Genomic DNA, 26,016 nt, shown 5'->3' on the forward strand with positions numbered 1-26,016 from the left:
TTGAAGACGGGGATGACATCAAGTTGGCCATCACGACAGAGCTGCGGATGATCCTGTAAGAATCCTTTCAGGAATGCATGAAGGTGTGGTAGAAAAGGCTGGGAAAGTGCTTTGGGCCCCAGGGGGATTACTTCGAAGGGAACAGAGTTTGTAGTTTGAAATATCTATTTTGTGACACCAGTCTTGGATCTTCTTTGACAGACCTTGTAATCATCTCTAATATCCTTAAAAAATGTGTGAAAAACACTTCTTAGTGATAAATGATTAATGATCACTCAAATACAACACAACTCAATTTCAGTAACTGTAGTATTTCTCTCTCAGGAACAGACACACAACTTCACACACAAAATCATATTAAAGTGACTGCTTATGAACTTTATATTAAGTGGCTCTTGAAAATATTCTCCACAGTCCATGCACGCATATGCCATTTTCATGACATTATGAAAATATTCTCATAAAATTAAGCAGACTTTTTCCTCTTATATTATATTTATACTTACTCTATTTTTCCTTAATATTCAGACCCTATTCTAAAAAATAATATGCAAATTTCAAGGCCAAACAGAGCACTGATATTTTGACCCAGTGGTAGTCTGTCTGCTAAATCCTTGTCCCCATGGCTACAATGGCAATGAGCCAAATGAGACAGTAGCACCCTCTATTGGGTCTCTGGAGAAAAAGTATTTGTCATGAGTATGGTTCAAAATACTATTCTATATATTTTTCAATCAAGCCATTCAATCATGAAGTAACTGAGGACAATTAATAAATAGTTAAACTTGAATTAATAAATAAAGACACAATGTTGCCAGCTCTTACCTTGGCAATGAGTGCTGTTGATTTTCTTGTAACCCAGAGGGCAGTCTATCAGAGGAATAGCTGGTGAGTGAATGAAGAGAATGCAAATTGGGAAACGTAAGTAATTCTATTCAGAAATATGATAAATGACAAATAAAATCCATGCACCATTGTTGGATGAATGCATTATATGGCGAAAATAATGGCTGAGTGGTTGTGAAATATGTGATTGAAGGGTCACTGTTTTAATTCACTGATTTCCACACAGATAGATTTTTTTTTGTTTTTTTTTGGCACGTTGCACTTTTACAGAAGCATGTCGCTGCTTAGTGGTTTCAAAACATGTTACTGCAAACTAAATAAATGGTCAATTTTACCTTTTGTTTATATATATATTTTTTTACACAAACATGATCTATAAACCATGCAAAACTTTTTTGTTGATTAAACTACACTGCGAGTTTGATGTACAGTGTTCCCTCGTTTTCCAAAAAATAGCCGCAATAAATGAAATCCATGAAGTAGTTAGCTTTATGTTTTATATTTATTATAAATGTTTTTTAAGACTCTAAAACCCCTCACCACACAGTTTATACACTTTTCTCATTGAGGCATTTACATCTTTTCACATTTCTCTCTTGTTTAAACATTCTCAATGTTCAAACCTTCATAAATATTATGAAATAGGTACATTACTGTAGAAAAAAAAATGCATGCAAAATTGTACTAAAAACAGGGTGTCATGGTCTGCAGTGAGAGGCGATTGTAACATCCCAAAAAGAAAGCCTGCCTATTCTCAGTCTTTTCTTACAAAGCTGTTAAAGAGTGGAACGGGCTCCCCGACCACATAAAAAAAATTAATAATAATAATAATAAAAAATAAAACAAATAATAAAAATAAAAATTTTACAGCTTTTTAAGGGCATTAAAAGCTGGCTCCTTGAACATCAGTCCTGTTCACATTTCTAGTACTTGGGTACACGTCCATCAGACGATACCCAAGTGGGTACCGTCTGATGGACACAGCCACAAGTATAACTGTTGTTGCTTCAATAGCGAGCATACGACAACCACCACCTCTACGACTTATGTATTTTTTGCTTGTTATAGATTTTTAAATTGTTGTTTTATATAATTCTGCCCTTTTATAAAATTTGTAATTTAATAATGCTGTACTACATATCTGGTACTTCATATGTTGGTTGTATGTAATCTGGTACATCGTATGTTGTTGTTTAGCTGTTATGTAATTTTATTTTATGAGGACTACAGATGGAAACTAGCATTGTGCTAAATCTGGTGCAGCCATCTTTTTTAATGTTACTGCACACTGTCCTTTCAATGAACTAAACTAAACTCAACTCAAAATCTGCGAAACAGCTCGGCTGTGAAAAGTGAACCACGTTATAGTGAGGGAACACTGACTAATTTTTTAAAATATGTTCTCTTTATTGACCTTATGGAAGTGCCCCCCCTACAAGTGAGATGAAACTCTCTTCCCTAACAATCGCTAGATTCTATCAAACAACCCAGTGTTACTCCAAAATTTCAACAGCACCCTCCCTCTCTTCCCTAGCGAAGCCGCAGGATCCAACATCAGCCCCAGCGACATTACCCCCAGACCAAACTTCCATAGAGCACTAACCATCTCCTCCCTTTCCCCTGCATAGAATGGACAATGCAACCACACATGTCCAACTGATTCCTTAACATCACAAACCACACAGCATCCCTGCAGATGCCGCCCCACCAAATCCAGCCCACAGTGACAAGCCGTGACAATGTAACATCCTCCTGTCATGTGAAACCAGCATCAACAGTGCAGCCCACTAATGGATTAATGTGAAATAAATGCCGCCCTCTCTCCTCAGTATTCCACAGTCGTTTTGTACAACACTCCATTCTCCACAAAGAAAGTTCGACCATCAAACCCAGACTCTTCAAGCTGTTCTGAGCAAAAGTATCTGCGATTTCATTACCCATGAACCCACATGGGCTGGCACCCACAGTAGCCCCACTGCAAACCCAATCACCTCTAACCGTAAGTTGTGGTGACAGTAACGACTTGTCGCAAGTTGTGGTGACAGTGGACGAGATAGTCCTCCATTGCTGGAGCTCGCCATGCAAACCGGAGAGACTTTCTTGGTCACCAACCCGCCCACTTGACCACTGAAAGGCAGTTTGCAACGGCGGAGTTCAACCCAAGACATGCTTAGGACCCCAACCCCCCCATATTTGAATAACATTTCGTCCTGACAGAGCGTCTGCAGCATGTAATAAATAAATGTGAGAGAACAGTGTTTTTATTTATTGATTGATATTTATTTTTTTATATATAAACAACTAATATACTTTTATTTATCCATTTATTTATTTTTAATTTTGGGAGTTTTGGTCCTCCATATGAAGTTGTCAGATTTGTGCTTAAATTGAATCTCTGTGGGTGACCAACCCTTGCATGAGGAGGTAGTGTACTGGGTTGTTGTCATTGCAGCAATGAGCTTGAATGTCCCACAATATTTTTAGCATGAAGGTTATATAATGCATTCCTTGAAGAAATTACAATTCCTGAGTAGCCTCTTACACAACACTGCATCAAAGGAACCCACAAAATCACACTGCTAAAGAAATTGCAAGATTAATTCCAACAAACATTTCATTGAAATATATGTACAATATGTATGCATTGATGTGTGAATTAGACATTTTGGATTATAGAATAACAGAGAATCGCTTTGATCAGGGTCACCATGCAGGGAATCGCACACATTATTCTCAGCACTCTTTGTACACAAGTCACACCATTTTTCATAAAAAGCTTACAAACACATCTCTCTCATGAAAAAAAAAAGACATAACATGCACAAAGTGCATTTCAGAGCATCATTATTAATTATTATTATCACGCAATGTATGTATGTATTAGGTCTTATTCCCATCATGGGTGGTCTTTTACACTTTTAAATGGATCAGTGATTAAAAAGTATCAAGAAGGTAATACTGGTTTGATTAAACAACCTGCTTGGGAAATGTAATAATACATTATGGACTGTGGATTGATTGATTTTTTTTATTTTTTATTATTTTTTTTTTTTATGTCTTGTCATTGACAACGTTCTAAGACTTTAGAAATCAATGCTCATCTCCATTGATTACAATTCTCCCATGATGTGTGTGGATTTTTTATTTTTTTAATGACAGCAACTTACATTGTTTCTTTGGACATTTCTGGCATTTGTGGAATCCCCATGATGTCCCAATGGTCCCACAGCACTGCTCCTGTTTCGTGAGACCCGGGAGAGCTTTCCCACACTGTAACATTCAAAGCACACAGTTAATAGTCAATATTAGCAATTCCATAAATAACATGTGCCATTTGAGCCATTCGTAGCTCTGACCTTAGTCGGCATGTTAACGCAATCCATACTGGTCATTGGCCCAGCAGTGTGTGAAGCGGGATGGGGGCTGGCTCACTGTCTTTTATTTCAGCAAAAGTGTGGGAACTATTTTTAAGTTGTCGAAAAAATGCATAACGTCTCCTTTATGTACCTCAAATAGCTGTGTGCGTCAATGAAATAAACCAGCTCCTTTAAAAAGATGAGGGAATAATTTCCCTGTTTCCATCAGGAAAAAAAATGTTGGTAATTACTAGATCTAATTTGACCCATATAAATATATTGCGCATATGCTTACCTGACTACCGACAGTTTCTTGGAAGCAGCGGCCTAACGTGTTCTTGGAGGAGACAGGCTGGTACTGAGTAATCTGGTCCCCATGCTGGCCCGGATAGACAATGTTGTAGCCATGGTGCTGGACATTCTGACGGCTTTCAGTGTGATGAAAGCTGTAGCTGGAGGATGAAGAGGATCCTGACTGGGGACCTCTTTGATTTTGTCCATTACTGTGTTGGGTGTCCAGCTGAGATACCTGGTGGACCTCAACAGATGCCTCAGGAGGATGTTTGATGTGAATGTTTACGATGTTGGGGCTGAATACTGGTCATAGAAAGTTACAAGGTGCAATTAGTATCATACAGCTGTTGGCATGACATAAATGTAGGATGACTTGATCACATAAAGACATGGCCAGGTTTAGCATTCACTATCAACAAAATAGCACTCACCAGTACCCTGCCCATTGCTGTAGGTCAGAGGCAACGTGTGTGTGGAATGGACCTGAGTTTGACTGTGGCTGCTTGATGTCTGCTGGGGCTGATGGTGTCCGTTTTGAACTGGAATCTGGCAGAACTTTCCGGTGAAGTTTGGAGGGCACTGACATTTGTCCCTGGCACTGCACTTGCCACCGTTTATACAAGGCAGATGACACACCACTGAGGATAGAAACAAACATTATAAGCACAACCACAAGCACATTTGAATTGGCTTCATCAACATTCTCTCCTCATGTCAAAGCAAAGACACCTTTTTCCAACTAGCCTATACTCTATCCATCCATCCATTTTCTTGACCGCTTATTCCTCACAAGGGTCGCGGGGGGTGCTGGACCCTATCTCAGCTGGCTTTGAGCAGTAGGCGGGGTACACCCTGGACTGGTTGCCAGCCAATCGCAGGGCACACAGAGACAAACAACTATCCACACTCACAAGCACACCTAGGGACAATTCGGAGCGCCCAATTAACCTGCCATGCATGTCTTTGGAATGTGGGAGGAGACCGGAGTACCCGGAGAAGACCCACGCAGGCATGGGGAGAACATGCAAAATCCAGCCAGGAAGGCCGGAGCCTGGACTCGAACCCGAGTCCTCAGAACTGGGAGGCGGACATGCTAACCACTAGAACACAGTGCCGCCCTGCCTATAGTCTACTCATTTTTAATTAGGGTTTGTTGTAAGACTGTCTCCACAGGGCTGGGCGATATATCGATATAAAAATTATATCGATATATTTTTAAACGGGATAAGGAATTAGGCCATTTCGTCTATATCGATATAGTTAAACTTGCGCTGTGTGCTCCGCTTCTGCTCTACTCATTGACCCGTGCGGCCCTATGGCGTTAGATTTGTGCCACAATTCCGTGCGTAACAAAATGTGTTTCGTACGTACAAAATGTGTTTCGTACGTACCAAAAATGTGTTTCGTACGTACAAAATGTGTTTCGTACGTACCAAAAATGTGTTTCGTACGTACAAAATGTGTTTCGTGCGTACAAAACAGTCCTCGCGCACGCTTGCTTCGTCTCTCCTCAACACGTACGAAACTTTGATTTACGCTTGCGATGCAAGGGTCGAGGCGTGATATTTGTGCCACAATTCTTAACCAATCAGGAGTCGGACAGGAAAGCAAATCCTGATTGGCTGTTTAATATCCAATCAGGCAGAACTTTGACAACGTGTCGTCACGCCGCGTTGCATCATGGGCGCTTCTTCGATTTATTTATGTATTTATTTATTTTTTAAACAAGCACTCGGTCATTTCCTGTTTGAATTTTTGTCTGTATTTCTGCTGATTTTTATTTACTTAATAGGTTTTGTTATGTTACGGGATGAATGAGCTCCTAACTGCTTTCCTGCTTAGCGGAAGAAGGAGGGAAAACAAGTTTTAGCGCTCATGGTGATGTTGGATGACGGCATAAAATAGAAGAAAAAAAAAAGAGAAGAGGCTAACCTGCTACTTACGTTTTCATTATGGTAAGTTACAAAATACTGTACTGTCAGGAAAGTCAGGAAATCCTATAGTTTTGTCCTCTTTTGATCGTAATACTATCATTACAATCTTAAACAATGCATGCCATCATGAGTGGCGTTGTATAAGAAGTAGAAAAGAAAATGTTAGACCATCCATTTTTCTTTAGTAATTAGTGCCTGGTACCACCAAAGGTATATCGTGAATAATAGAAAACATTGAATACCTAAGAGCACTGTGTTTGGCAGTCCAATGCCATAGTTATTGACGTAAGAATTGAATTCATTTTGGTTACAAGACAACCATACACCATGACTAGCAGCTGTTGAAATAAACATGTTTGCCCAAAATAATTGTTTTACTAATGTGAGAAACATGGTTGATCTTGTCATTTTTCCATAACAACAGATAGACAATTAAAAATCTGAGCGCTAACCTTGGGTTTTGTTTTTATTACCAGGCAACAAAGATGACAAAGGACCCAGAATGCACCTGATGACACCACAACAGAAGTGTCAAAAACACCACGAGAAGCAGAAGATGAAGAAGTGGAGTGGAAAAAATATTGATATCGCGCTATTGGCCCATGCAATATGCATATAACAGACATGCAATAAGTTTCATATGGAATTTTTTGCTTTTATCTGAATTTGACCAGTCAGCCACTTGCTAAAATGTGCACCACCATCCACTAGTTGAACATTATTGAAGTCATTACAATTAAATAACTCTGAATACATTTTACTGCATGAGAAATATAATTTGTTCATTAGATAATAAAATCATCATCAGTCATTTCTTTAGATCCATATTAAATATTGCAATATCTATTGCTATATTCAGCAAAATCGCATATTGCATGATTTTCCAATTTTGTGCAGCCCTAATTCCTGACGTTTTTGAGCCAGCTGATGAGACCAATTTGACTTAGTCATTAAAATGTCTGTAGGAAGAGTCAGAACGTGAAGCTTGAGCTTGACAGCAGAGAAATCAAGAGCTCCTGAAGAATGACAACATTAACATTGGACTATCATAATTTGAAGTTCGAATAGTTGTAATGGCCTGTTTTGCAGCATACCAAATCAAACATTTTTAAAATATTTTTTCTCCTGTTAGTTGTCGACACTTTTACTGAACTTATTTAAATGTGTCTTGCAAACAGTATCATTGACAATTAGAAAAATAAAAAGTGTCACACACACTGTATTCGGAACAACCTGTAAACAATAACCAAAATACTATTGCAGGTACAGTGCCAATGCAGTACATGACACATTTATGGTTTCAAGATTAAAGTGCGGAAGTGCACACACTGCACATTTGCCCATCATTGACCAAGAAGACCTCAGAGTACTGTACTCACGATGATGTATTGAGAATGCAAGACCCAAGAGGTTCCACAGATGAAAATATATTACACATTGTATTTGTAATTGACACTTAATGATGCATTATCGATCAACAGACAGCAAATTGTACATTTTGTTTTTAAATCAAATGAATCGTCCTCAGTTACAGTGCATCTTTGCAGTTTTTATTTCAAGTTTTACACACAGTAGGCATGGTAGACTGCTATTGTGGAGCCATCCATCGCCGTCCCATCCATCTCAGCTGTACTCTCTATCCTTAGACATCGTATTGATGACTGTGACCCGGATATAGAAATGATGCGCAATCTGGATTGGTTTACCTGGTAAATTGGAAACAAACAAAAGCTCAAGGTTATTAATTGTAAAACGTGAAACAATCATATCCATCCATCTTCATGTAGTTATGGGAAAACAATGTGACCATCCATGTTTCTACAGTTTCTTGTTCATGTTAAATGTCTAGTACAACTAAGGGTAACCACTTCATAACCTCTGCAGCTATAATGTGATGGTCTTTTGAGGGAGAACAGTCAGAAGACCTTTGCAATAATCAAGTCTACTGGAAATAAAAGCATGAGTCAGGTTCTTCTGGTATGGAGCATGCAACCCTTCTGTCGAAGTCTTTTAGGTGGTAAAAGGCTGCTTTAGTGATTTGTTTGAGATGGCATTTATGTGCACAAGTATACAGGTAATGACAACAAAATTAACTCGTGAATTGAATTCAAGAGCTGATATCTCGTGATTTTCCACGATTTTCTAATCAATATCACTAACGTACTTAAAAATCAGTAACTATGGCATTGTGTTAACAGTGCTTTTGGACATTCCATGTTTTTTTCTGTCTGTTAGTTACACGATATACATTTGGTGGCACTAGGCACTAAAAATCCATAAGAAAATAAAGAAAAGGGGTGGCGATTTTTTTTTCTTCATCATAACTATGCACATCCATTGCCAATGTCGTGTATGTAACTATTACATACAATTTTGATTGTCTTGGAAGCCTGTGTGTGATAGTACTTTTATGCTACTTACCGTTATGAAAATGTTGAATGTAGTCTTCGATTCGGAATTTAGCGTCCCCCCCAACGGTCATCCAACGGTCCCATGAGGGCTAAAACTTGTCTTCCGCTAAGCAGGAAAGCAGTTGGGAGCTTCTTCACCCCGTAATATAACAAAACTTTTGTTAAGTAAATAAAAGTCAACAGAAATGCAGATAAAATACAAACAGGAAAGCACCGAGTGCTAGTAAACAAAACAAAAACAAAAATCGAAGAAGCGCCCATGATGCAACGCGGCGTGACGACACGTTGTCAAAATTCTGCCTGATTGGATATTAAACAGCCAATCAGGATTTGCTCTCCTGTCCGACTCCTGATTGGTTAAGAATTGTGGCACAAATATTACGCCTCGACCCTTGCATCGCAAGCGTAAATCAAAGTTTCGTACGTGTGGAGGAGAGACGTAGCAAGCGTGCGCGAGGACTGTTTTGTACGCACGAAACACATTTTGTACATACGAAACACATTTTTGGTACGTACGAAACACATTTTGTACGTACGAAACACATTTTTTGTACGTACGAAACACATTTTGTACGTACGAAACACATTTTGTTACGCACGGAATTGTGGCACAAATCTAACGCCATACGGCCCCAGCCCCTCCTCTTTCGTGAACAGGAGGTGGGGGGGGGTCATTTCACACTTGTGAAGTGCTCTCTCTCTTCACTCAATCATGCAAATCGCGGTAAAATAAAAAAAAAGAGGGAGGGGCGACACTTCGCACTCTACAGCACAACACACCCACCCTCCAACTGCGGTGAAACTTACTTGTAGTTCTTGTCAATCAAGCTGTGGCCACTTGGGAGGATGCAACGTGGCTCCAAATGTGCTATTAACTTGCAAAAACGTGAGTCAGCTACAGAAAACGGCGGCTTGTCTAGCGCTACAAATGCCATCACTTTGGCGTTCATGGCTTTAGCCTTGTTGCTGCCTTGCTGTTTGTTTGTTTTTTAGCTTAGCGCCGTTAGCTGCTGCTGCAGCCGCTCCCTCATTCACGTTCATTCAAAACGGCTCTGCCATTATGACGGATTTCCAGGTGAGCAAAAGCCTTCTTTCCCCCTCTTAGAATCCTTGCTGAAAATGTTTTGGTCTTCTGCCATGGAGAAGAAAAAACACCACATGAGGAGGACATGTTGATTGCTATGTGGTAGTCTACTACAGTAGTGTGGGGTGGCCGGTTTATTTATTTTTTATTTTTTTTATTATTATTTTTTTTATTTTATTTTATTTTATTTTTTTAGATGGCCGGTCTACAAGAACGAGAGGCGTGATAGATGATGTAATCAGCGCGACGCGGTCTATACATGACTTAAGCAGCGCGGTCTATTGTAGGCTGCTCGTGTTGCAAACAGTGTACAGACATTAATAAATATATCGGACCTTTTTATCGGCTAAATTATACATCCCTAAATTAAACTATTCGTGACATGTTATATTTAGCTTCGACTCAGAATTTTCTTGTGGGGAAATAAATAAATATATATATATATATATATATATATATATATATATATATATATATATATATATATATATATATATATATATATATATATATATATATATCGTATATCGATATTAAGCCAAAATATTTCGGGATATGAGTTTTGGTCCATATCGCCCAGCCCTATCTCCACATACAAAACAGGTCAAGTTCTGCTTTTATCAACTTGAATGTGACATACAGACAGATGTGTTTTTCCAGTGTTAAGACAAGAACGCCACTCAAATGTTTTAACTCTCCAAAATGACATTGTTTTGGAAGGAAAGGCTAAAATTAAAGCTTAATCTGTTTTTGGTTAAAAACGGCCCCATATAAGTGGCCCCTAAATCCTTAAACCCTTCATGGATTCTTTTTACAAATGCAAAACTGTGTTCCCTCACTTTTAATGGGTGTTATGTTCCACGCCCACCCGCGACAGATGAATTTCCACAAAATAACGGCCGTGAAAAATGAAAAACTTAAAAAATATTTATAAAAGTGTCTTTCTCCCCCCCAACCTTCGATAACGCTAATACTGTCTGCCACCTTACAGACCTTTTCTTGTAGAGTTGCTTAAACATGTGGCCTTGTTGAAGTTAATTGCCTTCAGTTAATTTCTGCAAGTGGAGGGGGGGATGAAACGCGCGTTGTGCAAGGGATCTGTTCTAAAAATACCTCACCACTGATGGGACACTAACTGGCAAGAAGAATTAAAAGAAGTAAGACAACTTTTTTTTTTTTTTTTTTTAACTTATCATGTTTCTTAATTTACCAAATATTCTATATTTTGATTAAAAGTGTAATAGATTGTGTTGAATGAAAGAAAGAGCTGTTTATATTTATTCAAATATGAAAAGGACAAAAATAGCAGCATAAATACATTTTATGTGCTACTCGATTGAAAATGGGGGGATGAAAATCCGCGATAGCGTCAATCTGCAATAAGTGCACTGCGAAATAGCGAGAGACCACTGGTACACTCAAATATTTTGTCACATCGTTCTGATATTGTCTTACTCCAGCTGAAACAACTGATTGTAACTCGTATCAACCAAATGTTATTCTTCACATCTAACATCGGGTCACATATAGACAGCAATCCAGCTGAGAGGCTGGGATACATCCTGGACCGATCATGAGTCAAATACACCACTTGAAACAACCATGGTTTACCTTTTATTTAGAGAACTGTGCAAATGAGAATGTTATGGAACTATGGAATAGTCTTAGGACCACTCATATTACATTTTTGGTAATACTAGTAAGAAAAATTGTGTGGGTGGGTCTGAAATGCTTCCCCTGCAATAAACGGGGGTTCATTGTTCACATTTTCTAAACTGTCGGATGATGTACACAAGCACAGGGAGAAATGCAAGCTTCAGAAAGGCAAACAAGTGGCAAATATTCAAGCCAAGAGGCAGAAGTCGTAACCACTTGTCCACTGTGCGACATTGGCAGCAACCTATGTGTTTAAATAAGGAACATAAGAGCGTTTGGGATTTTGGCTCTCACTTTTTGGTGAGCCGATACACTCACCTGGGAATAAAAAAATAAATAAAAAATGCCAGAGAAGTTGGGGGGAAAAAAGCAGTTCTTAAATCAGATTTCCAGGGTCTAAAGCAGGCCAAATGGGATACACATACGTACCACCGGCTGAATCATAATCAATGGAAATTACATTCACAAATTGTTCATCAAGTAGTGGATTACTTTCTGTCACCAAAGTTTGATGGATGTGCAAAGTGGTTTTAGTCTTTCCAGCTATTTTTTCCCCAGTAAAACCTGATATAACCCTTTGAGGACAATCAGCTAAATATATATCCATACATTAACATTCACTTCATTTTTGTTTTAATTTGTCTTCCAGTTTTTTTTTCCCTGAAACATCTTTGACAAACATTATCTCATTGGCCTGATATTTACAGAATGTTAATTGGGTGCAACAGATTCCATTGTGTCATACGTCAACACTCTTTTCCCTTTTGACCTCTCTCATCTACTAAGTAGGTAAACACGAAAGGAGTTATTTATTGTCTCTTGACTCTTTGTAACAGGCCTTGACCAAATAAGCTTTCATCTTCCCAGTCCTGTGGCTCAGATGTGCACGCTTTTACACTCACACACACGGAAGAAAGGGAAGAAGGCAAAAGGAATGAAGCAAGCCTGGACAAGTGCATGAGACTAATGCCTTCTCACTCCACGCTCTTCCTTCAGGCAGCCAAATATGCAAACCCTAACATTTGCAAAAGTTTATTTATGAGGATCATGTCAACAATGGACTTGGTCAATGATCTAACTGCTTTTCATTGCCAACTGGGGTTAAAATATGAGAGTGATGACGATTGATATATGGACACAGTATTAGTTTGGTATTTTGTTCATGCAGCTCTGATGAACACAAGATATTGTTCACCACAAGGTGACGGGTTTGCTGTTCTAGACCAACTCAATTTGAATGGCACTGTGATTGCGTTTGAAAATCTACATTTGAATAAACATGCATAATCACAGTATTATTGTATGAAGCCCGATCCCACGTCTGCTGCCTCACTTAGAAGTGGTTGAATTTTCGGCTTGACATGAATTTGTCATCTGGAATTGCTGAAGTAGAGTTAAGAAAAGATTTGTCCAACTCTCAAACTGCTCTATTACAAGGCAGTAAAACGGAAAAGCTGTTTTTAGCTTGGCGAGTGCACAATACATTAGCTGAAGGCATCTCCTTAGTTTTGAAAGTTGGGGCTCTCAGTTGGTCCGTAGTATGGGAAGCACTTCAATCATTACATTTGATACTTGTTACTCAATAAATAACTGAAATAACTGTTCATCTGTCCAAATATCTATCTATCTATCTATCTATCTATCCATCCATCCATCCATCCATCTTCTGTACCGCTTTTCGAAATTATGGATACGGGTGGGAGTCAGAGACGCATGTAATTAAGAAATGGTGGTTTTGGCCTGTCTGGGTGCTAGAGTTCCATGGGGATGTGGATTTAATTTGTCTGTACGCTGGTAATTTCCCCCCCAATCTGCTTTGTCAAAAGATCATGTTTAAGGTTTTCCTGTGACTCTATTGTATTTTTTGTTTTTAGTTTGGAAGTCTGTATCAACAAGCCTGCTTCTTATCTGACCTACAGTGCATCCAGAAAGTATCAATCAATCAACTTTATTTATATAGCACCTTTCATACATTTAAAATGCAACTCAAAGTGCTGGACATCCATAATACAATAAAATAAAAGAAAGAAAAAGCCCCCCCATCCCCATGATCGTACCCACAGACACACCCAAAACCCAACAAACACATGAAAACCACAACATGGCGGGGCACAGAAGTACCCTGTAAGGAAAGGCACCCAGGAGGCGTTCATCCACAGTGAGATGGATGAAGACCAAGCATCCCTCTCACTGTGGAGGCTCCCCCATGAGAAAACACTGGAGCTAAAAATTTAATAACTACCAAATAAAAAGATTTAAACATTAAAAGAAAACAGTTAAACACGATAGAAAAAATAAATAAATAAAAAACAAAGCTACAAGACAATATAGATTAAAATACTGTAGTTAAATAAATAAAAGGGGATAATAAAAAAAAATATATATATAAGTAATAAAAAAATTAATACTACTAATAATAATAAACATAAATAAATAAAATAAAATTAAAAAAGATCAATCAAATGCCAAACTAAAAAAATAAGTCTTAAGCCTCCTCTTAAAAACATCAATATTCTCTGCAGACCTGATGCTCTCCGGCAGGCCATTCCATAGGTGAGGACCATAGTGGCTAAAGGCAGCTTCACCATAGGCGCTTTCACACCAAAAAGCCCAGTAACTTTGAGTTCATGGTAGAGTCAGTTCCGGGTCCGAAGAACTTGTGAGCGGCCCACGAGTTTGCGTTCACACGGCATGAAAGCAGGCAGGGTAGTTTATTCAAATGAGACTGATGACGTATGTCAGGGGAGGAAAAAAAACAGCACTACCCCGCCTGTCCAGCAAGTGGCGGTACCGGTAAAACTGAATGACAAACAACCAGTGTGACGTTGAAAAACGCGACCTTTGACCCTCCATCGCCATCATCTTTTCGTTTTCCTTGTCATGTTGTACAGAGTTGTGTTTGCAGCAATTAGAACTTCACGGGAAAGGTTGATGAGAACCATTGGGCCCCGCCGTATTACCACATCAAGATGAGAAATGGGCAGGACTTTCTCACTTGGAAAGACAGTCAAACCTGCAAGCACGAAGACGTGCACTGGTAAGGTTTAAACACACAATTATACGAAATTTATTTCACATCGGAATTAAGCTGTAACATGTAACGGAGCTTCCCTTGTAAGGTGGAGAACACGAAAAAAAAAATGAAGTTATAGAGTGTATTAGTGCCTTAAACACAACGTATGACTGGCGCGTTCAGTTGCACGTCTACTTGCGTGTGTCCCCGCGCGTCGGTCGTTTGTGGATATTTTGTCGTACTTTCTGCCATGAAAAGGGCAATCGCTGGAAACTGGTGTTTCCTGCCTAGTTCTCGTGCAATTCACGGCAAAATAGGGCTTGATGGCGAGTTGCTGTTCACGCTACATGTACGCTGCGTATTTCATAATACCGTTGGACCTGGACGTATTGTTAGTCTGTCCGCATGTTTTTTTGTTTTTTTTTCTGTTAAACACATGATTGACCGATCCAAAGTGTTGAAATGGCTTGCTTTCTTTGACGATGCACGAATGTTAGAACAAAGGTGCCGGGATTTTGGGAAAAGTGCTGATTTTGGAAGTGTCAGATTGCCACCTCAAGCCAGTGGTTTATTATAGGGCCATAAATTGGTGCATATTCCGCTATTTTAAGGTATTCTGTCATGTAAATCACAAGGCTGTTGCACAAAAGTAATTAATGTAGATATTAACATTTATTAATTTGTTGTGTTTCTGTTTCAGATTTGCCACTTCTACCAATCTGGGTGTGTTCCGCGCAGGGAGTGGAAGAACATCAGAACCTCTGAATGGTGGGACGCTGTAATTATGTTTGCATTACTGTTTGTCAAAAATAAAAACATTAAAAAGAATTCATTGAGCATAAGTTTTTATTCGTGTGGAAAAAAAACCAGAACCACAAAAGTGATATGAAAACAAAAGCATTTATTACTTATGCATTTGGCTTATTTGTGTCCACAAGTCTGTTTTGGACTGCCAGGAAGCCCATTTGGAACTCTCTGTCGTGCCTTTGTTCAACCAGCTCATGTGCCACGTGTTGATCTTCCTTGCGCTCCTCGCTTCTGAGGTCAACTTCCTCCTTGTGCTGCTCGCGTCTGAGTTCAAGGTCCTCCTTGTGCAACTGCATTTCTTCTAAGAACATTGCACTCGTGGACTCCCCCTTCTTTTCATCAAATTGGTGCAGGTATTCCAAAAATAGGTGGTCTCGGTCCCGTGTCCGCTAACCTATAGGGATGTAAATGTACAATGAGTGACAGTAAATACTTTTGATGAGCTTCCAGTTACATGACTTTGAACTTATTGGAACTTGACAAAGGGGCAGGAAACTCTGTTCGAGTGGCGCAGTTTCTGCTTGTGGACGGACCATCCTCGCTTGTACCTTCCTAACGCATCGACTTAAACGGTTTCAACAGATTCGTGCAATGAGTAAGAGTACAGTACAATGATTTAGGTAGGGGTAAAACACGGCACTCACGTTAATGTACTTTCATTTTTCATAGTTACAGAACAGAATATGCCACACTACATTGCCAAATATGGCGGCATGCACTTGAAGCTTTTTTAGGCAATACACACTAGTAAAATTGCAGGAATGTAATTTTTTTTTTTTTCCCTTTCTCAATGCACCATTATGAGTGAAATGAAAATTGTATATGTGAGTATGAGGATTTATTATTGTGTATGCCTATGAATTTCATGTACATACGTTAATGACAAATGCACGCATGTGTTAAGGTGCAATTGTTTACACAAGCAGGATTACACATTTTCTTTTAGTACATTCCAGTAAAAGAAAATGTGTAGTAAATTAATACATTCCAGTAATGAACTTTTTTTTTTTTTTTTTTATGAAATGAGTCAGTAGATATAAAGAATGGGTAGGACTAGACAAGTTTTTAACTTCTTTCTACTCCTTTGAACATGTAAACTATTATGAATGATTGCAATAAGTTTCTTCTTTCTTTTAAAATGTTAACTGCTACTCATTTGTTTATAATGTCCAATAAACAAACAAACACACTGCCTTATTCAACGAAGCAAAATTAATTGTGAGTGGGGTGTTGCTTTAAAAGTTTTAAATGAAGCTTTTGAAGTTATATAAAATGAAATGAAACATACCAGGACTGTTCAGGGAGGCATCATAACGTAAAGGAGAGCACAGAGAAGGTCCAGCTGTAAGTCACAGTACATAACATTATTTTTCTTACGTTTCAGTTTCCCTAGAACTGTTTATGAGTTGTTGTTGTTTTTTTTGTTTTTTTTATGAGTTGTTAGGTGATGAGGCTAACAAGTTAAAACGTTTTAGTTACGTTGAATGCAGAGCTTTGTATTAACGAAAAAACCCCCAAAAAAAACGAAGTGGTTGTTTTGCTTTTAACAGTGAATAGTATGCCTAGCTTCCACACGTCCTTTTCACGAAGCTTTTCAATTTCGTCACTGAAAGCAGGGCTATTTCGGCGTTAGCTGCCTACAATACTTTTCGTTTACTAGGTTAATTGATTTAGGAATGATTTCACATTACATGGGCTCGGAGTTGCCCTGGATGCGTGACTTTGCCAAGCTTAAGCTAACATGCTACGCTAACAGTTTAATGCTAGCGCGGTGTAAAAGCCACGTTGCGACCAAGCATCGACCTAAATAAATTTATATACAAAGATGTGCATGAGGCAATTCTGTCTTACCATCGTGTGTTAGCAAGGCTGTTGGCAATGAATCCTCGCACACTGCCGTGTCCTTGCACATTGCTTCCAGCATGGTGATTGCAGAGTCCTCTTTTGTACTATTGGTGGTACAACTCATCCGGTGGCCGAGAATGTCGTCCAGTCTTTCATACATTTATTAATTTTGCGGTCATTTCCACTGTGGTTGTTGTGGTCCTTGAGTTTCCTTTAGTCCTGTTGGAGTTTCTTTAGTTTTTCCCTCACCTGCTTTTGTGTGTGTAATGTTAACTCTGCTAGCTTCGCGGTTATTATCGTTTCTTGTTGGACTTTTGAAGTGCCGTTGGGTCTCCTCGTCCCATGTTTGCTCAGGAGAGCCTGTACTTCCTCGTCCGTCCACCTCTCGGTTTTTTAATCCTTCCATTGCCGAAATGTTTGAAGAAAAAGTCGTAGCGCCCGATAGAGTATAGTAAAGAAGAAATGGCGGCTTTACCGCGGGAAAAAAAAAAATCATCTAACCAAAACGACACACCTCCTCACCCAGTCAACCAATCATAACACACTAGACAACACGCCCCCACCTTGTGTAGTTCAGGGTACACCCAAATACCCTCCTCAGGCCTAGGAACTTAGGTAGTACCGTTTCGACCCCCCCAGACCCGGAACTGGTTTTGTGTGTGAACGCAAACTTTGGACAAACTCCCCCGGAACATAGGGAAGTTCCTTCATAAGTTCCTACGGTGTGAAAGCGCCTCATGTGTCTTGGTCCTCACCTTTGGAATAGTTAAAAGGCCACTGCCAGAAGACCTCAGAAGACGCGAGGGGTAATAGGGTAAAAGCAAATCAGCTAAATAAGATGGGCCAAGACCGTTAAGACATTTAAAAACTAATAAAAGCACCTTAAAATCAATCCTGAAACGCACGGGGAGCCAATGCAGCGATTTTAAAACTGGTGTAATGTGCTCCCGCCCTCCGGTCCCCGTCAGCACACGTGCAGCTGAGTTCTGAAGGAGCTGTAGGACTGAAATATTCTTTTTGGGAATACCAGAGAGCAGGGAATTACAATAATCTAAACGACAAGAAATAAAAGCATGCATCAGCACCTCCGTGTTGGCCTGTGAGAGAAACGGGCGGACTCTGGCAATATTCTTAAGATGGTAAAAACCGATCTTGGCTACATTTTTAATATGAGGATTAAAAGTAAGCTCAGAGTCAAAAATGACGCCCAAATTCTTTACACATTGCGTGGGTTTAAAATCTTGTAGTTTAGGTAAAAGTTTCTCTCTCTGACCTTCAGGACCGATGACTAAAACCTCTGTTTTGTCCTGGTTGAGCTGCAGGAAATGTTCTGCCATCCATGACTTAATGTCTAAAATACAATTTAAAAGGGTATCAATAGGCCCCATGTCATCAGGTGACACGGCGATATACAGCTGTGTATCGTCAGCGTAACTGTGGAAGTTGACGCCGTGTCTCCTGATGACTTCCCCAAGGGGAAGCATGTAAAGATTAAAAAGTAATGGGCCTAAGATTGAACCTTGGGGAACCCCACATTTAATTTCATGGGTTCCAGAGGAACATGTATCCATACTTACAAAGAAATATCGGTGTGTGAGATAGGAATAAAACCAGTTAAAAACTGTACCAGAGATGCCCACCAGGCTTCTAAGTCTGTTTAATAAAATGTGGTGATCTACTGTATCAAAGGCAGCACTTAAATCCAGTAGCACCAAGACTGTAAGCTTTTTCATGTCTTCATTACACCTGATATCATTTAAAATCTTTAAAAGGGCAGTCTCGGTACTGTGGTTCATCCTAAAACCAGACTGACATTTATCTAAAATATTATTTGTATCTAAAAATGAATTTAACTGAATAAAAACAATTTTTTCTAAAATCTTACTTAAAAAGGGTAAGTTGGATATAGGTCGATAGCTATTAAAACTGCTGGGGTCCAGATTGCTTTTCTTCAGAAGGGGCTTCACCACCGCCGTTTTAAAGGCGGCAGGAAAGACACCCGTCTGAAGAGAGCAATTGACTATATTTAAAATCTGTTCCTCAAAAAATCCATAAAATGTCTTAAAAAGTGATGTGGGAATCGGATCTAAAAGGCAGGTTGTTGGGTTGACCTGGGAGAAAACTCGACCAAGTGTCCTTGCATCAACCAGGGTAAAACTTTCCAGTGTTTCCTCAGGTAAAAGTGACTGTCCATATTTATTAAGTTATATTTTGATCAACTAAAAGACTGGACCTAATGCCATCAATTTTACTTCTAAAGTGGTCTGCAAAGCCATCACAGAGAGTGTTTGATGGAGTCTGTGATGGCTTTTTAAAATCAGGATTGGTTAAAAGATCGAAAGTGGAGAAAAGAAATTTAGGATCTTTTGAATGAACTGCGATTAAATTTGAGAAATAAGATATTCTTGCCTGTTTGACTGTTTTATTGTAGGATTTAAGTTGTTCACGTAATATTTCATAATGTATTGAAAGTTTAGTTTTTCTCCACCTCTTTTCAGCACACCTGCATTTTCGTTTTGATTTTTTAATCTCGTCATTTCTCCACGGGGGAATAGTCTTTAATTTAATAGTTTTGGTTAAAAGTGGAGCTACTTCATCCAAAGTTGTTCTTAAGTTCTTATTAAAATTATCAACAATAAAATCACATGAAGCAGGTAGAAAGTCTGCAGGGATTCTCAAGATTCTCAATAAAATTTGCAGCCACCTCAGAAGTTAGGTAGCGTTTCCTCACTGTTCTCACCGGGGCATCCTTTTGATTAAAACTGGCGATGTTAAAAAATACACAATAGTGGTCGGACACAGCCAGGTCAACAACAGAGGACACACCAATGGACAGGCCATAGGTTATGACCAAGTCCAAAGTGTGTCCTCTGTTGTGAGTCGGCTGTGTGACATGCTGTTTAAAATCAAGACAGTTTAAAAGGTTTAAAAATTCTCTGGACAATGGGTCCGAGATATTATCAACGTGGACATTAAAATCGCCAGTTACTAAAATTCTATTATAAGTAGTAAGTAAAATCGATAGGAACTCTGAAAACTCACTAATAAAAGAAGTAGAATGATGGGGAGGTCTATAAACTAAAACACAGAGAATAGGAGGATCGCTACAAACAAAAGCATGATACTCAAATGATAGATAAGTATTAAAAGTAACTTCCCTTGAAGCTAAAGTGACTTTAAAAATGGATGCAGTCCCACCTCCACGTTTACCATCCCTGTTAGAAAATAAAAAGTTAAAATTGGATCGGCAAGCCTCGGTGAGAACAACTGGGGCATCTGTGCCGAGCCATGTCTCTGATAGAAGAATACCTTCTAGGTTGTTGTCTAAGATCAGGTCATTTATAATAAAAGTTTTGTTTAAAAGAGAGCGCACGTTCAGCATAGCCAATTTAATGTTTGTGCCGAATGTGCGCTCATAGTCACAATTAAAAGAAGTGTTAACATATAAAAGATTATTAATGTTAAAACAGTTTTGTTTGTGTGTGGGGGGAAAGCGTCTGCCTATGATAGTAGAAATTGGGAAACTGTTATCTATATGCATTCTAACTGTAGTGACTGTACTAATTGTAGGAATTGGATACAGAACTTCAGACACCGAGGGGGCAGTTAGTCATTGACGAAACACATGTAATGAATAAACAATGTTCTCGGCTAATTTCCGAGCACCGAGTATTGAGGGGTGAATACCATCATTTCTAAAATAAGATGCCCGCTCCCAAAACAAATTAAAATTATCAATAAAAGACATATTATAAAAACAGCATTCAGACTGTAGCCAAGAATGGAGGCTCAAAAGTCGGCTAAAGCGCTTGCTTCCTCGGCCCAGAGTAGGAATCGGACCCGAAATAAAAACATGTTTCCCACAGTCTTTAATGGCGTCCAACAAAGCAATAAAATATTGCTTTAGAAGTTCGGACTAACGGAGAGAAGTGTCGTTGGCTCCAACATGTATTACGATGTTCCGAACATAAGGAAATTTAGCCAACAAGCTAGGAAACCGCTCTAAAATATTGCGAACTCTGGCACCAGGGTAACAGCGCATGATGGTGGATTCCGCTCTCACCCCGGGTTTACACCGGATGCGGTTGCGGTGCGGTCCGGCGACGCAAGCAATTAGATTCCATTCATTCGAATTTTTAGGGGAACAATGCAGTCGCCTTGTGCAGTCTCTAGTTTCTTCTTGAAACTTTCCAAAGTTCACACTTTTCCAACAAAGTCACGGAGGAATAGTGGCGTTCAAAAAACACACCAGCGTTCACTCAGCCGGACGTGACGTCAAAGAAACAGCAAAGGTCACGAGGCAGAATCATCCAGAAAGTATTCACAGTGCTACACTTTTTCCATATTTTATGTTATAGGCTCATTCAAAAATTAGAATAAACTATATTTTCCTCAGAATTCCACACGTACTACCCCCATAATGACAATTTATTTTTCAAATGTATTTAAAAAAAAAGAAAAAAGGAAAATAAATACGGCTGAGCAATATGGCCAAAAAAATAAAATCTATTTTTTCAGTCATTCAGGATGATTACGATTTAAATCAATTTTAATCTAATAAACTAATTCAAAAATTCAAAAATAATTCCTGTGAAAAATGGTCAGACAACAATAATGTATACTGATTCTAAATCAGTTTGAACATCAACTTAACATTTATAGTTTGTGCTTAATTGCCACAATTAAATACTTTGTAGCTATTGTAAACATGTCTTGGACACCAATCATCTAGCATTCTGCCACATGCAAAATTACAACTCACAATAACATCTGAATGTAACTGACAATGACTCATGTTCAGTTACATTCTTCTGTTGTTCTCATGTTACATGAGAACAACAGCTTTCAATAATTCAGAAGACAAAATTTAGATTTTGCAAATTTTCAACGATTCGAATGAATTTGATATATTACCTAGCCCTAATAGGAAATCACATGAAACAGCCTTTGGTACCAAGCTCAAATTGAGCTCGGGATCAGGCAGGGTTTCTACTGATCATGCTTGAGAGGGTCCTACAGCTTCATTGGAGTCCACCTGTCGTAAATTTAATTGATAAGACATGATTTGAATAGACAGAAACCTGTCTATGTAAGATCATACAGGTAAACAGTGCATGTAGTAACAAAAAAAAACAAGCATGAAGTCAAAGGAATTGCCTGGAGACTTCCAGGATAGGACTGTCTCAAGGCACAAATCTGGGGAAAGGTACATAAAAAATTCTGCTGCTTTGTAGAATCAAATGAGCACAGTGGCTTCTATCTTCCATAAATAGGAGTTCTAAATCACCATATGTCTTTCGACAGCTGGCTGCCAATCTAAACTGACCAATTGGAGGAGACGGGCCTTTGTCAGGTTACCAAGAGCGCGACGGTCAGAGCTCCAGAAGTTTTCTATGGTGAGAAGAGAACCTTCCAGCAGAACAACTATCTCTGCAGCACTCCACCAATCAGGCCTGTATGGAGTATAGAGAGGCCAGACTGCAAGCCACTCTTTAGTAAACGGCACATGGCAGACAGCCTAGAGTTTGCCAAAAGGCATCTGAAGGACTCTCAGAACATGAGTGAAAAAAATTCTTTGGTCTGATGAGACAAAGATTGAACTGCCGTGAATGACAGTCGTCATGTTTGGAGGAAACCAGGCACAGCTTTTCACCTGACCAATAACAGCCCGACGCACGGTGGTGACAAAATCATTAAAGATGAACTCCAAGTTCAAGGTACATCAGTGTCAGATCGCAAAATCTGTCGTCGTTTCAGCAAAAGGGATGGCAAACAAAGAAGGACAACACCAGTGATGAAAATAAATCATGAAACAAAAATTGCTAAGCTGCATGATGACCATCCACAATTATTTGGGAGAATGTTCTTTGGACATCAAAGACAAAACTGGAACTTTTTGGCAAGACACATCAACTCGATGAAACGTGGAGGACGCTCTGTTATGTTATGCAGCTGCTTTGCCTCATCTGGCACAGGCCAGGGTGTCTTGAATCTGTGTAGGCTACAATGAAACCTGAAGGCAATCAAGGTCAGGAGAAAAATGTGCTGCCCAATGTCAGAAAGCTTTGTCCCAGTTGCAGGTAATTTGCTAATGACCCAAAACATGTAAAAACACCCAAAATGGCCAAAAGGAAAACATTGGCCTCTTTTGAAGTGGCCGCCTTTGCGCCCTGATCAAAATCTTTTTGAACATAGGTGGAAGGAGCAGCAACATGCAGTCTGGAGAAAGCACCCTTCGAACCTGGGACAACTGGAGCAGTTTGCTCATGAAGAGTGGGTCAAAATACCCGCTGGGAGGTGCAGAAGTCTCAATGTGTTTACAAAAATGTTTAATTGCAGTGATTGCCTCAAAAGTTTCTCTAAAACATATTAAGTTAGGGTACCATCATTTTTGTCCAGGCCTGTTCCATGAATTTGATTTTTAAAACAATTTTGTTGAAACACAATTCAAAAGCTGATTTTGATTGGTTCATTGTTTAAAATAAATTTTTAGTATTTCTTTCTTTTCTTCCAGTAACAGATAACAGAGAGGCACCAACAATTGTGTCTATGTGTCAAGCGCATTTAGTGGCAAGTGGATTTAAAAGTCGTTAAAAAGCTACAAGTGCAAGTTCAGGCAGGACCGTTCAGTCTCAGGTCATGAAAACAAAGGCAGGGCCGCTAACATTATCCTGCAAGGGTACTAATAAATACACAGTGATTAATGACAAGGACCAGGTCCATATGTGCTTTAACCATTTAAAAAAAATACTACTGCTATTTTGCATATCGAAAGTCGTCATATACTGTATATTCATATTCATTATGCAAAACATAGTACAAGTGTAGCTTATCTCAGCAATGACAATATTGTTATCCAATGACTCACAGAAAGTCTATTTGTACCTTACAGTTATCCATCAATTTTGAGGCATCTAACTCAAAGATTAAAGTGGTGATGCTTTTAAGTGCTGACAAGATACTGCACCTAAATCATTTCACATCATCTAAATGAAAAAGTAGAATTACTTACCTATCCTGAAGTTGGGTGCTGTTAGGGTATCAGTGGCATGCCCATTTTCACTGATGATGGTTGTTGTATTTCCCTGCTGGCAGTTGTTGTGACATCTACCTCCTATACAAGTAAATTTGCAGATAGTGGGAGTGAACACCACCTTGATCCTTCCCGTGTGGTTGCTCACTGCCACAAAGAAAGACCAAAAAGGGGGGCAGTGATTAGGTTTCTTTGATCCACAGAATTGCAAATTTCATTCAAATCCAAGCAGTAAAGTTCAGGTGGAAGTTCAGGGTGGAATTTGCATACATTGCAAATTAAGAAATGTACGGTAATTCTGTTCATTTTAAGCAAGCTAATAACATGAGATGTCAACCCCTAATTATTATAATTTGGACCAGAATGTCTTAATTCACCATTTTAACACCAGCACATCACAACCAAATTTGCCAAACTTGAGCATTCCTTGTTAAATCAACTCTCACTATGCAGTGGTTAACATGATCTTTAGATCTCCGATCAATGTAAGATTCAAATTGACTTCTTTGGTAACTACCAAGATTATTTCTTCCTGTTTTTATAATATTAAGAACTGTTCAGCTGTCCATACAAGCACCTTCATTGAAATGATATTTTAATGCTAAAATATGTTGAACACGGCAGTTGGATTGTTTCCTAAATGGCCTTCACAATCTCGTACTGCAGTTGCATTGACTCAAATAAATCCCTAATTTTGCATAAACTGTTGATTGGATGTATGTTTACTATGTTAATTGAACAAAAAGTCTAATCAACTGCTGTCAATTGATCTTTACATTAAAAAAAACATTGCAAGTTCAACAAGAATGATGTACAGATGCTTTCACAAAAATAAAACAACTACTGGGTGAACTTGATTGAACTATTTCATGCTTTTACCATTTCCCACAACTTTTCTGGACTTAGCCTTGGAATAATTCCTTGACACAAACTATATGGCTCAAGTTAATAAATAATGATGTTAGCACCAGTGAGAAAAGGCACTAGGCAACTTCCTGTGCAGTTGCTTAGCAAGCTTACGTCAGGCCACCGTCATGCTCCATCCGGCGTCCGACCCCGCGACGGGCAGTGCAGTGAGTAAGCACCTTTAGTGTGATCTGCTAAATAACAACAGTCTAGTCTTTTTTAATTCCTGAGTTGCTGGCTGTCAACACTGACACAGAGCCTGATTGTTTCCAACCCCTGGCCTCCAATCTGAAAGTACATCACGAGTAAGATGGGCAGATGTCTTGTTATGGCTTGTTCTGGTGCTAATACCTAACCTGTACGAGTATGCAAACATCTATCCCCCCCCCCCCCCCCACAGCTACACTGTGCTGCAAACTCATACAAAGTCAATAGAGCTGAATAAATATGGTTTAGTCATATTATAGCCTACATATTGTATATGTACTGTATTCATATAGTCAGAATGAAAAAAAAAAAAAACAACTTCGTTGAAGTCCTGGTGCAGTCTTGTTATCAAGATGTCAAAATACAAACGGCATGATCCAGAGGACTCATTAAATACTATTTCAAACCAAACTTGGAAATTGATTAGACTGTCCAAAGATCAAACACTTGATGTGAATTTTGCAGTTCAACTACATTTCAGAGAAGAGCAAGTTGTGTAAAAATAAACCTGAAACATTGAACTTCTGAACATGCAGTCAAAAGTTTAGAGATGGTCCAATTAGTAGATGTGGTGCAATTTACGGTGATTGTGAAATTTCACGCAAAAGCTGAATATCAACAACT

General features: G+C 39.0%; 1 protein-coding gene and 2 long non-coding RNA genes across 8 annotated transcripts in view; 2 read left to right on the forward strand and 1 right to left on the reverse strand.

Annotated features, from left to right (window-relative positions):
- Positions 1-26,016, reverse strand: part of ltbp1 (latent transforming growth factor beta binding protein 1) — a 97,352-nt gene that overhangs the window by 43,281 nt on the left and 28,055 nt on the right. For 4 of the 5 annotated variants that reach the window (XM_077494394.1, XM_077494396.1, XM_077494395.1 and 1 more), the window contains 5 exons: positions 24,259-24,426; positions 4,928-5,134; positions 4,498-4,799; positions 4,014-4,116; positions 826-885 (listed from right to left, as the gene is read on the reverse strand). In XM_077494394.1, the coding sequence (XP_077350520.1) occupies positions 826-885; positions 4,014-4,116; positions 4,498-4,799; positions 4,928-5,134; positions 24,259-24,426 (840 nt within the window). Of the gene's footprint in view, positions 1-825; positions 886-4,013; positions 4,117-4,497; positions 4,800-4,927; positions 5,135-8,000; positions 8,137-8,851; positions 9,205-24,258; positions 24,427-26,016 lie in introns of those variants that run through there. The other variant, XM_077494398.1, reaches the window with a different exon arrangement.
- LOC144000788 (uncharacterized) lies at positions 6,314-7,294 on the forward strand. Its single transcript, XR_013278277.1, has 2 exons — positions 6,314-6,451; positions 6,907-7,294. It is a non-coding gene; the product is annotated as an uncharacterized LOC144000788 (long non-coding RNA).
- On the forward strand, positions 9,347-25,131 carry LOC144000789 (uncharacterized). 2 transcript variants are annotated; one of them, XR_013278279.1, is made up of 3 exons: positions 9,347-9,916; positions 22,551-23,326; positions 23,442-25,131. It is a non-coding gene; the product is annotated as an uncharacterized LOC144000789 (long non-coding RNA). The 2 variants fall into 2 exon arrangements; XR_013278278.1 differs by having other exon boundaries at positions 22,551-25,131.

This window comes from Festucalex cinctus, chromosome 14, assembly GCF_051991245.1.
Source record: "Festucalex cinctus isolate MCC-2025b chromosome 14, RoL_Fcin_1.0, whole genome shotgun sequence".
Classification (NCBI taxonomy): Eukaryota; Metazoa; Chordata; class Actinopteri; order Syngnathiformes; family Syngnathidae; genus Festucalex; species Festucalex cinctus.